Source organism: Eubalaena glacialis, chromosome 1 (genome assembly GCF_028564815.1).
Source record: "Eubalaena glacialis isolate mEubGla1 chromosome 1, mEubGla1.1.hap2.+ XY, whole genome shotgun sequence".
NCBI classification, from domain to species: domain Eukaryota; kingdom Metazoa; phylum Chordata; class Mammalia; order Artiodactyla; family Balaenidae; genus Eubalaena; species Eubalaena glacialis.
In genome coordinates this window covers 26,751,184-26,772,514 of record NC_083716.1, presented here as the reverse complement: position 1 = coordinate 26,772,514, position 21,331 = coordinate 26,751,184, and the positions used below count along the sequence as shown (strand labels likewise).

The 21,331-nt window shown below is 45.6% G+C and overlaps 1 protein-coding gene across 2 annotated transcripts in view; it reads left to right on the top strand.

The window, feature by feature from the left end:
* The first annotated feature begins 2,278 nt into the window (after window positions 1–2,278).
* SUFU (SUFU negative regulator of hedgehog signaling) overlaps window positions 2,279–21,331 on the top strand; it is a 108,704-nt gene continuing 89,651 nt past the window's right edge. For both annotated transcript variants that reach the window (XM_061200258.1, XM_061200169.1), the window contains exons 1-2: window positions 2,279–2,651; window positions 6,938–7,072. In XM_061200258.1, coding sequence (XP_061056241.1) covers window positions 2,470–2,651; window positions 6,938–7,072 — 317 coding nt within the window. In that variant the 5' untranslated portion in view covers window positions 2,279–2,469. The remainder of the gene's footprint in view (window positions 2,652–6,937; window positions 7,073–21,331) is intronic.

Genomic DNA, 21,331 nt, shown 5'->3' with positions numbered 1-21,331 from the left:
AAATCCAGGCGGCTTCGGAGCCCCGCCTATTTTAAGGGACGGGGCGTCGCGTTTCCGACCCACAGTACCCTGGGCTTTGTAGTCTGAGTAGATAAGTAGAAGGGGACGCCGATTGATGGTTGCATTGCATGCCTGGATATGTAGTCCCTTTGAAGCGATTCGCAGTGCATGCTGAAATATGTAGTCCTGAGTACTTGTCTGTAGTTCGGTTTGGATTGATCAGTAACTCGTGGATGTTTGGATTTTACAGATGAGTCCTTCCACTCCCTACCGTGGACAATTTGAGGTTGCCATGTTCTTATATGGGTCTATAAGACATTAATAAACATCTATTACAAAGTAAACAGTTTCTAAACATCTATTACCATCACACTCTAATAAAAGGAAATTTTAATACACACGGGGAGGAACCTATTCCCAGAACAAAGGAAAATAATTTATATTGTATAAAATTTGCTTTTTTTGAAAAAAAAGTACATTTTGGTTGATTTTCTCATTTTTTCCTGGATAGGTGTAAACTTGGCAACATGCTAACATTGGTCTGAAGACTGGCATTTGGAACTACTGGTATAGATGATCTTTTGGTCATTAAAACATCGTTCATCTAATAGCTTCAGTAACAGTATATCTTTAATTTTCATGGGGAGTTAGAATTGACATTGATGGATGAGAAAATGGAAGTGAAGAGAGATTATGTGTCACTGTTTTCTAATGAGCCCAGTGCATTTTTCTCTAAATTATTTCCTCCATCCCTTCACGTTGCAGGGAACCTTTAGTTAATAGCAGCAGTAGTCAGGACTCTCTTCTATCCCTTTCTCTTGGAATTTCTTCGAGATCATTGAGTGGAAGACACTACTGTATGAAAAGTTATTGTAGGCAGGAAAATAATTCCCAACCCGGTGCCTTAGGAATTAAAAAATTTCCCAGTTACAGAGAGTCAAAAGTAATGGAGAGGGGCAGGTTCATAGTAGATAATGAATATTGGTGTTCCTCAAGGCAACCTGCATACTTCTGCTTAAAACAGAACAAAAAAGAGATTGTCATCTTAACCATGTCATTTGAACCATGTATTAAATAATCACCAAGTCCATACAGAGTGAAGTAAGTCAGAAAGAGAAAAACAAATATATAATATCGCTTATATGTGGAATCTAGAAAAATGGTACAGATGAACTTATAGGCAAAGCAGAAATAGAGTCACAGATGTAGAGAACAAACTTATGGTTACCAAGGGGGGGAAGAGGAGGGTGGGACGAATTGGGAGATTGGGATCGACATATATACACTACTATGTATAAAATAGATAACTAATGAGAACCAATTGTTTATCACAGGGAACCCTGCTCAATGATCTGTGGTGACCTAAATGGGAAGGAAATCTAAAAAAGAGTGGATATATGTATACTTACAACTGATTCACTTTGCTGTACAGCAGAAACGAACACAACATTGTAAAGCAATTATACTCCAATAAAAATAAATAAATAAATAAATAAATAATCACCATGTCTATTTAGCTGATCCTAGTTTAAGTCTTGCTACTTTCTGACAGAACTGCAAAATAGGTATTTCAACATATGACCCCCGAATTTGGCGGTGTTAGTGTCAGTCAATACGGTCAATGGATATTCAAAGACGGTAGGAAACATTTAGATTTATCATCTATTAAAACTAACGCTACATGGACGCATGAATCAATCCATTGTCAGACATTTTTTTTAAGGTTTTTAAAAATGTTTATTTATTTTAGGCTGTGCTGGGTCTTTGTTGCGCTTGTGGCGAGTGGGGGTTTCCCTTGCGCAGCTGGGGTTCTAGGCGAACAGGCTTCAGTAGTTGTGACGCACGGGCTTAATTGCTCCACGGCATGTGGGATCTTCTCGGACCAGGTCTCGAACCTGTGTCCCCTGCCTTAGTAAGTGGGTTCTTAACCACTGCGCCACCTGGGAAGTCCCTGTCAGATATATGTTTAAATCCTTCTTAGCAGCGTGTCACCATAACAGTGACAAGCCCTTTGTCGGTGCACTTCCCAGTGCTTTCATGGGACCCTAGCACCTCAGAAGGATGCCCCAATATCTCTATTTAAACCTGGGTTCCTCCTAACACTAGGGGGAGGCCAAGAGCCTTGGGACACCCCCGCCCCGCAACCCTGGGAGAGGGAGGCGGGACCTATTGTCAACTCATGCCTTCCCCACCTGTGACTGGCACAGACACTAGCCAATGGGTGCCGGAATAGGGCAGGCCGGCGCCCCGCCCCCTGAGCGCCCCGCGGCCCCCGAGGCACCCTCTGGCCGTGTCTGCCGCGGCTACGGCCTGGGCGGACGGTGCGCCTTGCGCAGGCGCGAAGCCTAGACCTCGCTGCAGCCCCCCCATCGCCTCCGGGAGTCGCACCCAGGGAGTTCGCCTGCTGGCGCGTCAGTGCTCTCCCCCTCGTCTGCCCTTCCCGGTCCCCCCAGCACCCTACGCGCCCCGATGGCGGAGTTGCGGCCTAGCGGCGCCCCCGGCCCCACCGCGCCCCCGGCCCCTGGCCCAACAGCCCCTCCGGCCTTCGCCTCGCTCTTCCCCCCGGGACTGCACGCCATCTACGGAGAGTGCCGCCGCCTTTACCCAGACCAGCCGAACCCGCTCCAGGTTACCGCTATCGTCAAGTACTGGTATGCCTTGGGCCGCGGGGAGACGGACAGGGGCGGGCTGAGAAGGGTTAAAGCGCTGGGACGAAGTAATTTGTGCGGGAATAGGAGGGGGAAGGAGAATGGTTAAAGCACTTGGAAGAAGGGCTTTCTGCTGCGAGGGAAGAAGTTAAGGCTCAAGTTAGGAATGGGGACAAAGGGGTTAAAGAAGCCTGTGGGTAGCGAAGGGTTAGCGAGGGAGGAGGGGAATGAAGGGTTAACTGGGATTAGGAGAATAGAGTGAATTGGGGGTGTGGGTGGGAGCGGCGGGGGGAACGATAGGAGAGAAGGAACTGTAAACGTGGTGAAAGGAGGGGGCGCCTGTAGGGGGTCATTAGTGGGCGAGGGGAAGCCGGGGTGGGGGGGGCGGCGGCTGAAGTGGGATGGGGGAGGCGAGGCGGGGCCTGGGGAGCATCTGAGAAGGCTTTGGAGCCGCGCGGCTGGAGGAGCTCAGAGGGCACGAGACTGCACAGGGTAGTGGCGGGTGTGGGTCTGTGGGTTAGGAGGGGAGCAAGTTGTGAGCGTTGTGCTTGTGAAGGGATGAGGAGGAGGTCTCTTTTTGATACCTTCCCGATGAGCTCAGATATTCGTATCAGTGCAGTGCTTTTGCGTTTGAAGTTTGGCGGAGCAATTTTTTCTGATAAACTTTCTGCTTACTCTGCACAGTTCTGTTTCTCCATGCAGAGCTTCTTCTGGCTCCGCAGCTGCTTTGCTTTAGGTCACTGGCTAGAACAGAGGCAGACAGGGTCAGGGAGATCCATGGTTTGGCTCAGAATTGAAGGAGACTGCAGTAAATGATGAAGACCTGGGACTTGGACACGGAGGATCCTGCAGTGAGATGTTAAGAGGAGCTTGGTGGTCCAGAGCTTCCAGATTTAGGCAGCAGTTCCTCAGGGAAGCTGAGGGTAATGCTCAAGTAGCTCTGTTAAGATCAGACCTGTGTACAGATGGGCTGCCCCTGGGGAGGGAATGGTCTTTTCTAGTTTCCCATTTCTTTTGCAACTTGTCTCTTCCTGTCCCCTCTTGGCAAAACAAGTATTATACGGACTCTTCTTCATGGTCTTTCTGGACCAAAAGTTGACTGAGAATTAATTGAATCTGTCCAAAACCACATTCGTGCAGGCACTGTATTAGATGAGCCCCTTCATTGACTCCTGAAAGACTGTTCAGGCAGCTGCTTGGGGTGTGGCCAAAGGGGAGGTACACTCAAAGGGGGAAGTGAATAGAGTGATGTCTTTGCTGGTTACCTTTCCCTTTAAGAGTGAGTCTTTTTCCTCTGTGACAACCTCTTTCTTCTTCTGGAGATGGCAGAAGCTAGGCTGTGTAGGGCTGAGGCCAGCTCCCTGTGTCCATGGGAGGATGTGAAGAGGCTGACAGTGTGAAGGGCCTGGGGAGCAGCCACCTGCTCCTTAGGGAGAGCCACGAGAGCAGCCTGCCTCTGTCTGGTAGCCAGGAGGAGGTGTGGCCAGTGGTACAGTTCTCTCTGGCAGGCACACTGTTCTTTGGTTGAGAGGAGTTTTTGAAGAGAGCTTCTGAGTACAAAGCAGCTCTTGATAACTTAATCACCCATATTTAAATATATTGTACCACTATATTTAAATATGTATAGTGATGGACTGTACTGGGATGTGTCATGAGAAAAAGGGGACCTGCCACTGCCATGCTGTTTGTTCAGGCCTCATTTGAGTATAAGGAGAAATCCCTACTCAGACTTGGGCAACTGTTTTTATGTCACCCAAGTGGCCATGAAGGATAGAGTTGTGTGTAAAATGTATTGAACAGGTGCAAATGACTAAGACTGGTTTGGGAACCCTTTATTTCCCACCCATCCCCCCAGGAACCTTTCTTTTTTCATCTTGTTGCAAGTTTCTTAACCAGGCCAGGACTTATCTTAAAAGATGGGCCAGCATCTAATGATGAATAAAAAGGATTGTATAGCACTTTGTGGAATTAGAAATGCTGCCTAGATGCCGAAATATATGAGAGGGAACAGCTCAGTGACTGGTTCTTTCTAAGATTCGGAGGGGGTTGCATAATTAAGGTCCTGAAAGTAATTTACTGATAACCCTCACAATTGGGATCCCACAGTCCCTCTTCAATTTTCATAGCAGGATGGCTGACTGAGGCTGCCTCAGTTTGGCTGTGGCCCAGGGTACCTTGGGATTCTTTTTCTTGTGACAGAAGGGTGGCTCTTTGACTAGTGGTCCCTAGCCAACAGGGACATCCTGGTTGAAAGCTGAGACATGAGTGATCAGGGAGCTGAAGTAGAACCAGTGCCCAAGGGCCACTCCACTCTGGCAACCTCCCTGTGGAGTGAATGAAGTCAGGTGTTCAAGGACTTAAGTTGAGGGATGATCTGGGTCCTGGGATAACATCTTTTTCTAAGATGTATTTTCCACGTACTCATCTGCTTCCCATCAGGTCTCTGAGTGAGTATAACAGAACACTCTGTGCTTAGAGATGAGGCTGATTTTGTCTGACTCTTGGTCATTCTCTGCAGTTGGAGTTTTAAGGTAAAGCCTCTCTCTTTGATGAAATACCCTCTGGGAGACTTGGCCACAAAGAGGGCTGCCAGGGGTGTGGTAGATGGAGCACGGAAGAGTGGACGCAGTTTTGCCACTTGATGCTGGATGGACCTAGGCTGAAGGATGGGCAGATAAGGAGCCTGTAATCATTCCCACCTGTTCCAGGTTTCTGCAGTTATCATGAGGTCCTTGCAGGGGTAGCCGACCTTTCTTTCCTCTTTTCCCCGACAAACTTTTCTAAATCTAACTGGTTGTGGAATTAGATGAGTTGGTGAAAGCAGAGTTAAGGAAAGACATGGAGATTTGTCCCTTTTCCTAATCCACTCAGTTGAGATTCTAAGCTATTTGTAGCGACTTTCTTACAAGTCCTATAAATAACTTAACATTTCCTAGCAGAGAATAAGGATTTCTACAAAGGCAAATAACATCCTGGCAAAAGAGGGTGAAACCAGACCTACTGGTTTTAAATAGTGTTTGAATTGCATGGTACTGGCATGCTTGCTGGGATCACATACATGTAACATGTCTTTTATTTGGTTGTTGGCATTCCTTCAGCATACGATCCCAAATGCAAAGTGTACCCCATCCTTGTCCCAGGAGCAGACAAAGTTTTTGCATTCTGTGGAACAGTCAGATGTCCGAGGCGGCTCAAGTGCAGTGTTTGTGGGCTAAATGCAGACTTCCTTCTGCTGATGGTTTCCATTTAGTCTTGTTTCTCAAGTCTACCAAGTTTCCCTATCCATTCTGAAGAAAAGCAGGGGTTTTTTTTTTAAAGAACACTAATTACTACAGGGAACCCTTATTGAATTAAATCCTCAGAGTGAGCTAATGGCTGAATCTCTTCCTCAACTGCCTCTCTGTTGGAATTATGGGGGAAGTCTAATGTGGTTCTCAGAGGCCCCAAATCATTTAATGTTCCAGCTCTACCTTAGAGGCAGCTGTGTCCCGGCATCATCTTCCAGATGCAAGAGCTCATAGGGCTCTCAGCCTGGCTCCTGCTGCAGTTCTCTGCAGAGCCGAGCTAGCCTAAGTTTGGCCTTTGTCACTTGCATGATAAAAGACCAGCTTTGGTCTGGGGGGTGTGGGCTGGGGTCTGGAGGCATTGGGTCTGTTTAGAACAAACTGTAATTAACATAGGGCACAATATAGTCTTTCAGGAATTAGCTGTCTAAGAGGCAGGAGTGGAGCTGAGCCTCTGCTTCCAGTAACAATGCCCATTGGGGATGATCAGGATGGTCTTTCAACAGAGGCCAATTGATTGACTGATGCGCTTCTTGCCTTGAAGCTTGGCGTGTTTATAGGCACCATGGAAGAGAGATAATCACTGCCAATCCCACTTGGGATTGGTAATTTGAAACAGGAGGAAGCCAAAGGGTCAACCAATCAGTCTGTTTTATTTCTTTTGTTTTTTTTTGAATTTTTGAATTTTTATTTATTTTTTTATACAGCAGGTTCTTATTAGTTATCCATTTTATACATATTAATAAGTCTGTTTTATTTCTGAAGGAGGTTCTACCTGTTGGAGATAGGAGAAGGGAGCCTCTTGTGCTTATGGAATTGGGCTGCCTCCAGCTGCCCATCCTTTGGTCTTATCCTGGAGATAAGACCTGTGTGGCCTCCCTTTAGTTATCTTTTACCCCAGGTTCCTCTAGGATGGGGCCTTTAGGTTTGTAAGGCAGAGCCCCTCAGCTTCACATTGTCTGCTTTCAGGCTCACACTGACACTCCTGTGTTTTGTCTTTTGCAGGTTGGGTGGCCCAGACCCCTTGGACTACGTTAGCATGTACAGGAATGTGGGGAGCCCTTCGGCCAACATCCCCGAGCACTGGCACTACATCAGCTTTGGCCTGAGTGATCTCTATGGCGACAACAGAGTCCATGAGTGAGTGTGTACACTTGCCCTTCCATCTCCCTATTCCTTAGTATTGAGCCTTATTTCTGAGGTTTTCCTGAGCAGGGGTGATAATATCATAGTCCCTTGAGATTGGCATTTCTCACGTGGAACATCTGGGTTTCTGCCTTCTGCCTGTACCTCCTTGTTCCAAGGTGGTCCAGGTCATCACCTGAGCTCTGCTCATCTGGTGCAGGAAAGTGTTGGTGAGCAAGAGTTCCAAAACCATCAGGTTTTTCCAAGCTTTTTCTGATGTTTGAGCTCAAATGACAGGCAGCACAGTTATGACCCAGATCTTGGGTTGATTCCTCTAGGTCTACTTCCTTTTTTCCCCTCTAGCTTATTATGAAAAATTTTAAACACGAAACAACGTTGAAAGAATTTTACAGTGAACACTCATGTACCACAACCTAGATTCTACCATTAACATTTTATTCTACTTGCTTTATCTTGACTATATCCATCTCTATCCCTCTGTCGATCTTACCTACTTCCTTTTAACCTGCAGTTATCTGTGCTCAGATCAGCTGCAGTACATTTTTTTTTTTGGTACATTTATTTATTTATTTATTTCTGGCTGCGTTGGGTCTTCGTTGCTGTCCGTGGGCTTTCTCTAGTTGCAGCACGCAGGGGCTACTCTTAGTTGCGGAGCGCGAGCTTCTCATTGCGGTGGCTTCTCCTGTTGCGGAGCCTGGGCTCTAGGCGTGCGGGCTTCAGTAGTTGTGGCTCGTGGGCTCAGTAGTTGTGGCGCACAGGCTTAGTTGCTCCACTGCATATGGGATCTCCCCGGACCAGGGCTTGAACCCGTGTCCCCTGCATTGGCAGGTGGATTCTTAACCACCGCACCACCAGGGAAGTCCCTGCAGTACATTTTTTATCCTAGTCTTTCTTCCATTTGCTGCCCTGTAATACTTCTAATTCCTACCTGCCTCCCCTACTTGCCTCTATAATCACTGAATTTAAATACATTTTAATATTAAGTTAAACATTGTCAGTTGAAAAAATAGCAACAGTAATAATAAAAGCTAACTGTTAAGCATTGATTATGAGACAGGTACTCTTCTAATCACTTTATATATATATGTATTAACTAATTTTATTTTCACCACAACCCTAAAATACTGGTAGGTACTAATATTTGCCCCATTTTACAGTTGAGGAAAGTGAGACACAAAGAGATTCTATAATTTGCTTAAGGTCACACAGATTGGAAGTGGTGGAGCCAGGATTCTAACTCAGGCAGTCTGGCTCCAGAGTCCGTACTCTTTTTTAAAAAATTAATTAATTAATTAATTAATTAAGGCTGCGTTGGGTTTTCATTGCTGGATGTGGGCTTTCTCTAGTTGCGGTGAGCGGGGGCTACTGTTCGTTGTGGTGTGCAGGCTTCTCATTGTGGTGGCTTCTCTTGTTGAGGAGCACGGGCTCTAGGCACGCGGGCCTCAGTAGTTGTGGCATGCAGGCTCAGTAGTTGTGGCTCGCAGGCTCTAGAGCGCAGGCTCAGTAGTTGTGGCACGCGGGCTTAGTTGCTCTGCGGCATGTGGGATCTTCCCAGACCAGAGCTTGAACCCATGTCCCCTCCATTGGCAGGCGGATTCTTAACCACTGCGCCACCAGGGAAGTCCAAGATTTCTCTTTCTGTTATGTCCTTTTCTGTTTTTTGTTTTGCATACTATCTTTTTTGCCTCTTATACCATCTTTTTGGTATCTTGGTGGTGGCTGCTTAGCGTGTGTAGATTGAAAGAGTAGCAGGGCTCTTCCTACCTTGCCTCAGCATTAAGAGGTTGATTCTGGAGATGATGATGCTATGATGAGGAAGAAGATGATAATAGTCTTTTTTTTTTTTTTTTGGCTTTGTTTTAGTTCTTACTATCTTTCATCATCGTGTCAAATGCTTTACAATCTTATCAGGTTCTTTTGTTATCTCTGTTTTATACATGAGGAAACTGAGTCCCTTGAGGGGTTAAATGAATTGTCTAAAGTCACACCTCTAGGCTGTAAAAGAGCTAGGATTGAATTGAGCTGTTCAGAGTCTGAGCTCTTAACCACTAGGCTATACCACCGCTCTGATCACAGGCCCAACCCAACTTCCTGTTCTCTCTTGTTAAGCTTGGAGGCCCAGGCCCCATCTCCTCACTGATCACGTGTCAGGAGCAATTCCTGGGCCTGCCTTTATAGCCTTCAAACATATCCATTGCAATGTCAGCCGAAGGCTTTGGGAACAGGGAATTAATCTTGCCTGAATCAAGACCCAGCATTGCATTATTAATAATGGAGATAGAATAGCAAACAGATGCAGGGAGTAGAGGGACTATGCTGGACTTTAATTTATATTTTTAATAAGAACCTGCAGAGGATATTTAGTGCAGCTAGCCTGTACCTTTTTGTTGACAGATTTATTCCAGTTAAAAGAATACTGTTTTCTATGTGGCCTAAAGATTCTTACAGTCTACCTGCTTATGAGGTATGAGTCCAAGGCCCAAATGACGTGAAGAACATAATTGAGGAAGTCCCATATTTCAGAAAGGGCAACCTCTGAATTTGAAAAAGGGCTTTTCTTTGTTTAGCAGTACCCTCATATATGTGTGTCATTTCTATGTGATAAAACACTTTGATATTCAGATGTCATTCATGACAATAGTGAGACCTCCATTTGGGCTTTCACCTCACCACTCGAGCCTAGTATTTTCTGGTATTAAAACCTGCCACTAGAAGGACGTGGAAGGAATGTTCTTGGATATTTACCCAGTTCTGGTCTACGTTGCAGAAGTCAAAAGTACCTTTGTAATTGGCCTTGTGCTGGTGTGACTGGTCTCTTCTCGATCCTGGTAAGTTTCTTGAAGAAAAGTTTGCTTTTCCAAACATTTCATGTGGCGAGCCCTCTTTAAAACTGATTCATGGATTCTCATATAATTTAGGGCTTGAAACTGAGGTCAGAAAGTTGAGTGTTCTATCACCCAGCTTAAGTGCTAAGAGGTGTTGAATTGGAATTATGGCAAATGAATCTCTGGCAACATTCTCCTTACACTGCCTTTGACTTCTCATTCAATGAAAAAAAGGGCAGAAGCCTTGGTTCATTTATCCAGCATTTATCAAGTGCTGAAGTCCTATTTTGTACCGGACACAGAGCACCATAATAGATATCTTGGGGATAAGATGCCAAGACAAAATTCGTGTCTTAAGGAGCACATGTTGTAGAGGGAGGATAAATGTAAAGAGATAGTTACAGTACTGGGTAAATAAATGCTGCAATCCATGATGTAGAACATGATCTGGGAGCACAGTGGAGCGAGTGACTTACAGTCAGGCTGCTGGATTGGAAGAAGCTCCAGGGAGGAAGTGAAGTTTGAGAGGAACCTTGTAGGAAGGGGCTGGGGTGAGATCTGCAGTCTGACACCTCTAGGGCACAAACATTCACTTTTGGAAAGGAGAGGAGCTTTCAAAATCTTCTAGCCCAGTATTTCCAAAATTTTTAGTGCTGCCTTCATAACCTTTGCCACCTGTAGTATATTACCTACTTTATGTTCTCTTTAAGTTAACCTCCCCTGATATAAATATATTTTTAAAAGTTAAATCACTACCATATATGGAAACCAATATCACTTGCTGTAATTTAAAGGTAGTTATGGAAGTAAACACAGTGATAACAAAGCAATATTATTAAATTCTAGCTTAATACAGTGGCCTGTCACAGAAGATTCTAAGCCTGAGGCCAGCTTTCTCTTTGTTCAAGAGATTAGTAAGTACGAGCGAGGTATTAAAAAAGACATGCTAACACCAAATAGAACCTGGCCCTAGCTATGATTAAAATAATTGAAAGACAGTTGAGAAGGGAATTTTTTTTAAAGTATGATTCAGTATTATTTCTTGTCACAGACAAATGGGAAACACTGATCTAGTCCATCTCCCTTAATTGTGCAGTTTAGAAAGTACAGTAGCCTGCCAAAGGCCATACAGCAAGTTAATGAGAGCAGCAGGGTCTCCTAACATCTAAAATGTTCTATGCTAGATAAACAACAAGGTCCTACTGTATAGCACAGGGAACTATATTCAATATCCTGTAATAAACCATAGTGGAAAAGAATATGAAAAAAGAACGTGTATGTATAAAACTGAATCACTTTGCTATATACCAGAAACTAACACAACAATGTAAATCAACTATACTTCAATTTTTAAAAAGTGTAAAAAATAAAAATAAAACGTTCTATGCTTTCTTTCAATGTACAGGGTATTGTTTGTCTTTAAGGTAATAATACAAGCAAGCTTTTTCTTTTTCTTTTTAGTTTTTACTATATTGCAGGTTAGTGCTAAGTTCTTTTTTTTTTTTTTAACATCTTTATTGGAGTATAATTGCTTTACAATGTTGTGTTAGTTTCTGCTGTGTAACAAAGTGAATCAGCTATACATATACATATATCCCCATTTTTCCTCCCTCTTGTGTCTCCTTCCCACCCTCCCTATCCCATCCCTCTAGGTGGTCACAAACCACCGAGCTGATCTCCCTGTGCTATGCGGCTGCTTCCCACTAGCTATCTGTTTTACATTTGGTAGTGTATATATGTCCATACCACTCTCTCACTTCATCCCACCTTACCCTTCCCCCTCCCTGTGTCCTCAAGTCCATTCTCTACATCTGCGTCTTTATTCCTGTCCTGAGTGCTAAGTTCTTTATATAAAATTATCACTTTATATTATCCTCATAGTAATTCTATGACATAAGGAATTCTTATTACCTCTTGCTCATAGATATAGAAATTTAGGCTTAGAGAACTTACTGCACAGGTGGTAAATTGACAATCAGTTCTAGCGACCCCAAAGCCTATATTCTTAGCTACTGTTCTGTATTGCCTTTCCATTTTAATCAGTCAACAGCATTTATTAAATGCCTACTGTGTACTTCTTCCCATTAAGATCTTTCTTTATCCTCACAGCTTGTTGAGGACAGGGACAGGCAGAAGCCTAGGGGTCCCCTGCGTTTCTTCTTGCTCCTGGCAGGCTTGCTTCAGTGAGCAGAAGGGGAGCAGCCCCACCCTGGTAGCCTGGAGAGGGGAGAAGAGTAAGCTGACTGGATGAGCCCTGGTTTGGCCAGTTCCATCCAAGTTCTTTCCCTATTCACAGTCACTAAAGGAAATAGGACAAGAGAGCACTTGTTTGGATTAAAGGTTCTTAAGAGGCTGTTTCTAAAGTTGGAGAGATGGAACAAGTTGCAGTTCGGGGCAGCCACACGGGAGATCAGCGTGCTTTTCTAGGAACCCTAAGGCCACCGCCAACTGACTTCAGCAGCAGAGACTGTCCTGGTGCTCTTCCCCCCAGCTTGGGAGGTGTGAGACAGCTGAGCTTCAGCTGCCAAGTGCTTGTCGGAAGACTTCAGCTCTGGCCCTTCCCTTTGTGGCCAGGCAGCTGTGGACGGGAATGTGCGGGTTTGCAGAGCTGTGGAAGAGGGGGGCTTCAGCACCACTCTCCGTCAGGATTTCTGGCTGTCCCCGGTCCTGCCAGCAGCCCTGGCTAGACCCAAACTACAGGGGGCCTAACCAAGGCACAGGAGGCTGGCTAGTTGCAGAGTGTGTTTGTGATCTCAGACAGACTTCCCTGGTGGGATTCCACTGCGCAGGTCATCTGCTGTATGCTCCGGGCTGGTTCCAAAGACAGCCTTTGTGTGGTGTTGGCCTGCAGGCTGGCAGCTCCACAGGGTAGAGCCCACACCTCAGCTCTACCTCCATGGTCGATCTGGGCTCTGCCCCACAAACGCTGGCCTCTTGGCAGGTATGTCCATGGAGTGTAGAGTTGTTCTTGCCCCCTTGGGGCCTGGAACTGCTGCTGACTGGCTCCCCATGGCTGCCTCTACTGGGCTGGTGGATAACCTCTTTTTCCCTTTGGGTTTCTCCCATCTGGGCTCTGCACTGAATGAGTTATTTATTAAAACACTGGATACAGATTAACTTTTCCACTTGTTGTTTTGTGTGGCCTTGGTCCCCTGCAGTTGGGAAATGCTAATTTGCCTTCCTCAAAGCTTGGTTGGCAGGAACTTTTTAACATGCCATTTCATTCCCTGGGGTTTCCAGTGGAGATTCTGCCTTTGCCATAACACACCTGTCCGGGAGTGTGGTCTCTCCTCTAGTTGGCCTTTGCTTTCTTTCCAAAGTTCTCCGGAGACTGACAAGTGGAATTCCTCTCTAAGCCACCCACAGATGGCAGGTCCCAGCCCTCCCCCTAGCTGGGCACAGCAGGCCGAGGAAGAGCTTTGTAGGTTCACTGGAAGGCAGGCCTCCCTGAAGCTTTGGTCCCTCCCTCTGTCTTTCATCTCAGAGGTGTTTAGTTTCAGGATGATTGTGTGAAATGGTGGTGCTCTCTGCTAAGGGCAGGGGACCTGGCCTACCTAGAAAGAGTGGGGCGCCCTTGGTCTTGGCCTGGGGTGGGAATAAGGGACAGCAGTGGGGATAGAGCTCCCGCTGAGGCTGAAACCACCACTCTGGGCTGGATTTCAGGCACCAGATCTCTGAATTTTGAAATGTTGAGAATTCATTTTCTTTTGTAACCACAGGAAGACCTGAGGCGTTGTGGGGTTCCTAGCAGATCTGTGTGGGTGTGTGGCTTCATCCTTTGTAAAGCATTTCATTTGCAGCATGGATTCTCTGTTCCTTCATGGTGTAGAGATGCTAAATTCTCCGATTCAAGGAGTCCTTCAGCAGTAAGGGGGCAGTTGGGAAGAGATTCCTTGAGCTGGCCCAGTCAAACTGACTTAAAAGTCCGAGAGGCCTGATTATTCAGGAGTGACTGCCAGGCTGTCAGCATTGGGAGAGTTCCTCCTCTTCCTGCAGAGAGAGGCAGAAACTTGGAAGCCTTTATGGGTTTGATGTGATCAGATCTCTCAGCCCCAGGATTCTTCCCTGCCAGCCCACCCTTTTAGACTCCCATCTTTCACGCCACAACTTTTCCCATACATGCTGGTCCTCACACCTGCCGTGTTCTGGGTCTGGGTTTGCCAGCATTTCCTTTGCCCAGCATTCTGACTCAGAGGTCCTGACTCAGGACTTTGGCCTTTGGCTCCTAAATTCATTCCTCTGTCCTGCCTTTGAGGTCTCCCAGTCAACTACGTTTCCTGTTTCAGTAGCTCCGTTCTGATGTCTGGTCCTAAGACGTGTGTGGAGAGGTCTTGTGCTCTCTGACCTGAGCCCCATGGGAATGGTTTCCTCACCCCTGCACATACTTTCAAAGCTCGCTGACCTGCTGCCGAGCTCTCCACAGAGCACCAGGCTGCGCGGCACACCCCACCAGCAGAGCTATATTGAGTCCCAGTGCAGGCAGAACACTGGAGAAGGTAATGTGTTTGGGTGGGGGACAATGAGAAGTCATACCGAGCTTCTGTCCTTGAAAAAACCCAAGATCTGCTTGATAAGAGATGGCAGAGTCCCTGGGAAAGAAGGCGACAGTGAAGATTGGGGCTGGAAGCAACTTTAGGCTTTGCCTGACTTCTGTGACTTTGTGGCTGTCTCCCCTCACCCTGTGGTCCTCAGTGCTTCATTAAAACATGTAATAATAATTGCAAACTACTTGTAGCTCTTACTGTGTGCAAGGCACTATTCTAAGTGTTTTTTTTTTTTAATTAAATAATTTATTTATTTTTGGCTGTGTTGGGTCTTCGTTTCTGTGCGAGGGCTTTCTCTAGTTGCGGCGAGCGGGGGCCACTCTTCATCGCGGTGCGCGGGCCTCTCACCGTCGCGGCCTCTCTTGTTGCGGAGCACAGGCTCCAAACGCGCAGGCTCAGTAGTTGTGGCTCACGGGCCCAGTTGCTCCACGGCATGTGGGATCTTCCCAGACCAGGGCTCGAACCCGTGTCCCCTGCATTGGCAGGCAGATTCTCAACCACTGCGCCACCAGGGAAGCCCTCTAAGTGTTTTATATAAATTCATTTCATCCTTACAACAGCTCCATGGGGTAGATATTTTTAATCTTATTTTACAAGGAAACTGAGGCACAGAGATGTTAAGGAAATAATCACCCAGCCAGGGAATGCTGGAGCTGGGCTATCAACCTGGGCAGTCTGGCTCCAGCAGTCCTCACCCTTCCCTTCCTCTACCTGTGTGGGCGTGTGGAGGCAGGTCCCCCCTTGGACCTCTATTACTATCGTGCGCCTCAGTTCAAAGGTATCTTGGATTAATGGAGTGTGAATAGTTAAGCAGGAAGAGCTTTGTAGGGGAAACGTTGAGCTGGGTGTTGAAGCAACTTTGTAGAGAAGAAAGAGTTCTGTCGGGTAACGGCAAGAGGGTAGGTGATAGGATCCTGTGTCAAATTCAAGTCAAGGCTTCTGCAGCCTTACTGTGGTCATTTTTAGTAAGTTGCCAGGAAAGTCTGCTCTTAAGAGCACAAAGGTGGTGCTTCTGGCTTGGATGTCAAGTTCACATGGTCATGCTTCCTGTGTGGTCAAGAATGTGCCCAGCATTCCCACAAGCCAGAGCATATGTTGCCCAGAATGTATGGACTATCTGATCATTCTCTCTGGGGAGGAAGTATAGAAATGAGGAACACTTCAAAGCTGGGAGTATCCATACCTTCTAGCTGAGGTGTCTGTAGGGCCAACAGGGGAAGGATTTTTGTTCTGAAATAAAGTTGTCTTGTCACCCTGCAGAATGACATAACCAGCAGAGGATATATTTTTCCTCTGTCCTTATATCAATGCAGATTGTCATATCATTTTTTAAGACATTTTAATTCCTGTACAGTAAGTCCCCTACATATGAACGAGTTCCACTCTGAGAGCACATTCATAAGTCCAGTTTGTTCGTAAGTCCAACAAAGTTAGCCTAGGTACCAAACTTTTACAGATAACACCAGACACGTGAACTAACTTACGTGATCAGACATGCAAACTCACGTTCGCATCTTAGAAAGTTCGCAACTTGAAGGTTCGTATGTAGGGGACTTACTGTAACGGTTTTTTAAAATTAATAGGCCTTATATTTTAGAGCAGTTTTAGGTTTATAGAAAATTGAACAGATAGCCCAAAGAGTTCTCATATACCCTTTCTCTCCTCTGCTTATAGTTTCCCTTGTTACTAATTCCCTTGCATTAGTGGTATATTTGTTACAATTGATGATTCAGTATGGTACATTATTACTAGCTAATGTCTTCTAGTTTACATTATGGTTCACTCTTTTTGTTATATAGTTCTGTGTGTTTTGACAAATACATGTCCTGTATCCACCATTAGAGTATCATACAGAACAGTTTCACTGCCCTAAAAATGCCCTGTGCTTTTTATCCTTTCTTCCCTCCTCCCAGACCCCTGGCAACCACTGATTGTTTTACTGTCTCTTTAGTTTTGCCTTTTCTGAAATGTCATGTAGTTGGAATCATACAGTATATAGCCTTTTCAGGTTGACTTCTTTCACTAAGCAATATGCATTTAAGGTTCCTCCATGTCTTTTTGTGGCTTGATAGCTTATTCCTTTTATCACTGAACAATATTCCATTGTGTGTATATACCATAGTTTATCTATTCACTTATTGAAGGATATCTTGATTGCCTCCAGTTTTTGGCGATTTTGAATAAAGCTGCCATAAACATTCATATGTGGGTTTTCTGTGGACATAAGTTTTCAACTCATTTGGGTAAAATTGCTGGATCACATGGTAAGACTATGTTTAGCTTTGTAAGAAACTACCAAACGGTCTTCCAAAGTGGCTGTACCATTTTGCATTCCCATCAGCAATGAGTAAGAATTTCTCTTATTCTGTGTCCTCACCAGCATTTGGTATTGTCAGTTTTTTGGATTTTAGCCATTCTAACAGGTGGAGTGATATCGCATTGTTGTATTAATTTGCAATTCCCCAGTGACGCATGATGTTGAGCATCTTTTCATATGCTTATCTGACATCTGTATCTCTTCTCCAGTGATATATCTTTGTTTTTGTTCTTCACCTCCTCCCCCTTCCCATTCTATCCCCCGAACACAAAACCCCTTTTTCTTACATCATGGGTTCAGACAGTGTTTTCTGGCATATATTCCTTTTGGTCACGTCTCATTAAGTGAGTTAGTCCCCCTGAGTAGGTACTGGGTCCACATCTGAATCCCTCCATCTCAGTGGGTTTTAACTGGGGCTGGCCCGTGTGTTCTGTACCTTCTTTTCCCTAGTGATGGTGTCTTTCATAAAGTCTGTAGCTGGTACTGGGTAGGCTGGTAGCCTACAACTTCAGTCCCAAGGTTCAAGATTGATATGCCTTCCAGTACAGACACTACAAAGACTGGTGTGCAAACTTGTCCAACAGCAGACCCTGGCAAGCTTAATCTTGTCTTAGATGAGAAATGAGTACATCAGGCTCCTTGAGGCCCCAGCCAGACCTCAAACTCTCTGTTTTAGCTGAACCAGCATCAAGAAGACTCTTTAAAGTCCAAAACTTTGCTGGCCTGTACTTTTCCTGTTCCATCCATTATTGTTGTCACTTTCTAGGTATAAAATTGTGTTTTTTCATTTACAAAGACAGACAGTTGAACCATTTTACCAAAAATGTTGGAAATTAGAGAAGGAAGAAAAAAAATCATCCATAATCCTATCACCTTTTGTTTGCGATCCTACGTCTGTCCTCATGATGATTTCTGTAAACAGTTCATTGTGAGTGATGCTGTGCCCAGTGTATGCAGGGCTTCTGTCTTATGTGAGTTTCTCAGTTTGAGACTAACATCTTCCAAGGCTTCCCTAGTACTTGGCTCATGCTATTTTCTAAATTCAGCTGGCCCACGGCTGCTAGGATTTCCAGATTCTGAAAACAGCACTTTTGCTTGGGATGATGGCTCCTACCCATTGTCATGTTGCATTAACTACATCCGTTTCTTTTGCTGCTTGACTTCTCACAGAAGTGAAGAGCGGTTGAGGTAGTATACGTACCAACTGTGCCGGCCACCCACCTCTCAGTTACTACCTCCATCCTTTTAATGCAAATCGCCGTGCATGGTGGTGGTAGTCCTGAGGGTGTGTGTTGTTCCTGTTGTTGTTTGCCCCTTAGAAAGTTGATCAGTGATTAGATTTGGTGATCACTGTCACCTGGAAATTAACACCACAAGCCTCCTTGTCTCTCCCTTTCTTGGGTGTGTGGATACAGAAGACTGAGATTGGGCTTACAGAGTGCCCCAGGTTCCTGGTACCCAAGTTATACAGAAGGTTCACAAGTATAAGCACAATTTGCCAAGAGATAGGTAAGATCCTTCTCAGGTAATTGCCTGAAATAAATGAGCTACCATTTAGGACTTTTGAGGCTTTCTGCCATACATAGGAATCAAATAATATAATAATACTCTCTGTTTGCAGCAGGATCTGATCGGTGGATCTAGGAGAAAGGATGGCCTGCTGTCCTTTCCTGGCCCTGGGTCTACCAGGTGATGGGTGGGTACACTTGGTTCCCATCCAGCGTTAATCACTGGCCTGCCTTCTTCGTTTGGAGGGTCAGCTGTTCACTCATTACAGAGATAATCATTATTGGGGTAGTTCTGGGCATGAGGTATGTAGTAATGAAAAGCATACTCCTGGTCTGGCCTGGTCTTCATGGAGCCTCCAGTCTTCTGGCTGAAGCGTCCTTGAGCAGGAAAAAACAGTGCAGGGAGGTGGGCTGGTTACAGCCTCGGAACCTTAGGTGTCACACGGAACCTCCCTGCCTCCTTTTCTGCAGTCTGTCCCTTGAGGCCTAGTGGGGGGCTCTTTGCGAGCAGGAGTCCTGAGGCTCACAAATGAGGCCAGGCCTATGTTTGGGGTTGGGCCATTTCCCCATTTGTAAGTGAGAACATGGGTTCATAGCAGCTGCTCAGAGGGATGTGGTTCACTGGACTCCAGGCCCTTAACTAGCAGGTTAGTATAAGCTGGTGGCCTTCAGAGGTCCTTTACCTTTCTACTCCCTCCCGTGTTACTCAGGCTTCTTGAATCCCCATCATAGAACCAGCTTTGCCATAATGAGGCCAGTCAAGATGTTTTTGTTTTTCAAGTGCTGACCTCCATGTGATGCCTGGAGGTGCTTGGAGCCTTGCCTCCGACCACCAGTTTCCCTTAGTCTGATCTCAGGCCTTTCAGCATGAGGTTAGGAGCTCAGGAGCCATGCCTGTGGGGAGGGGTAACTACTAGAGAATGGGGCCTGGCCCAGGCTGCCGGTCCCAGGGGATCAAGCTGGCTGGCTGCACTTTCTCCCTGTGATGGAACTGACTCCTAAATGCTTCTGAAAAGCTTGATTGGTTAGAGGACAAAACAGTGAAATCTGACAGACAACACCATGGCTTGCCCTAACCCCTTCTTCTTCCCGTTCTAGCTTTTTCAATATATCGGGTTGCAGACATGCTGGATTCCTGCCCTCCTGGAGCCAGTCTGGCAATTTTTCATTCCCGTAGCCTGGGGTTTTGCACAGAGAAAAGGCCCAGAAGGAAGGCAGTAGATGAGCAGGGAGCCCTTGGGGTTGGAGCTTTACAGGAGCGTTGCTAATGTGGATCCCTTAGTTCTATGCCAGCTCTGTGGCTGGGGGCAGTGTCCACACCATGTCCCTCCTCTGCCATCCAGTGGCCTCCAGTCTCACTTTAGTAATAGCCAAAGGCCCTTGCTGCCAAGATTCTTTGATCCACCTCATCCCCTGCTGCTTTCCTTCCTCACTGTGCTCCACCCACTCTAGTCTGCTGCTGTTCCTCCAAAGTGCCAGGCAGTCTCCTGCCTCAGGGCCTTTGCACCTGCTCTCCCCATGTCTAGAAAGCTCTATTCTCAGATAGCTTCATGCCTTACTCCCTCACCTCCTTAGGTCTTTCCTCAAATATCACCTTTTAGTGAGACCTTACCCGACCTCCTTATTTAGAATGGGAACCCTGAACCCCCCTCCATGAAGCACTATCACCTGCTTAATTTTTCTTTAAAGCACTTATGACCGTTTACCTTATTTTACTTAGTTGGCTTGTTTGTTGTCTGTCTGCCCTCCTTCCCAATAGAATGTAAGCTCCCTTAGGGAAAGGATGTATACCAGCTTTATGCATTGTTTCCCCAGTGCATCAACAAATATTTGTTGAAGGAATGAATAAATGAAAAACTAAAAAAACCTTGCTTTGGGATTTCTCTGGCTGTTGGGAAAGCATTCTCACAGCAGAGGCAAAGAATTCTTCTGGCCCAGCACCAAGTCTGAGCGTTTAGCTCACTTGGGGATTTCTTCAGTTTGGACCCATGTACTTGTAATAGGGTTGATACTCCATGGGCATTTTCATAGGAGTCAGAGCCTTTCTCTGGGAGGAGGTGTGTGATTTTGGTAAAAATGTCGGAAGCTTGCTTTATCGGGGTGGAGGAGAACCCCCAGCACCTAGCACGGTGCTTGGTATATGATAAGCCCTTAATTGATTTCCTGAAGTGTTTAGTGCACATTACCTTTTAAATGCTGGGGCTATCATGGGAGCAAGACAGGCAAGATTTCTGTTTTCATTGATTTTACATTTTAATAGGAAAAACATGTAAAAATAAGTACAGTTTTAGATAGTGCAGGTGCCGTGTTGAAAATAAAGCAGGGATGATGTGCTGCAGATACCCAGGTAGAAGTAGGGGTTGAGGTGGGTGGAGAGGTTGCATTTAGCAGGTAATCAGTGATGGCTTCCTTGAAGACACATTTAAACTGAGACTTCAGTGACAAAGTGGCAGCCAGGGCTGTCACATCTTGCAACTCTAGGGGCACCGTTCATATTATTCAGTGCAATTTGTGCTCCCTGGAGTTGTACAATGCTCTGGTCACCCAACCGTGTGAAGATTGTAGGCAGTGAAAATTGTTAGTTCAGAGGCCCTGAGGTAGGAAGGACCTTGAGGTGTTCAAGGAACAGAAAGAAGGCCAATATGCTTGGGGCTTGGTAAGAAGAGGACAGCGGAGCAAGATGAGGTTGGAGAGTTTGAAGACAATACAAAGAACGTGACATTCAACAAATTATCTGTTATCTGTTGACTGATGAAGGAAGCAAAGGGATGATATTATGGGGGCAGGAGTGGGGTTTTAGGAAACTTTTCTGGTAATTTGGGAACTCAGCACTGGTGTGAAGGCAAGAGAACAGAGTTGAGTGATGGTTTTATTTCCCTAAAAAGGAAACAGCAAAGTGGCTCAAAGGAAATACCATTAAGATATTTGAGTCTAACTTTGGCAGTGACTAAGAGGAAAGCTCATTGCTTTTTAATACTGTCTTATCTTGTTTGTCATTGAACGTCTCAGCCTGATTATCTCTTTGGACAGAAATGGGAATATTATTATCATTTAGCATT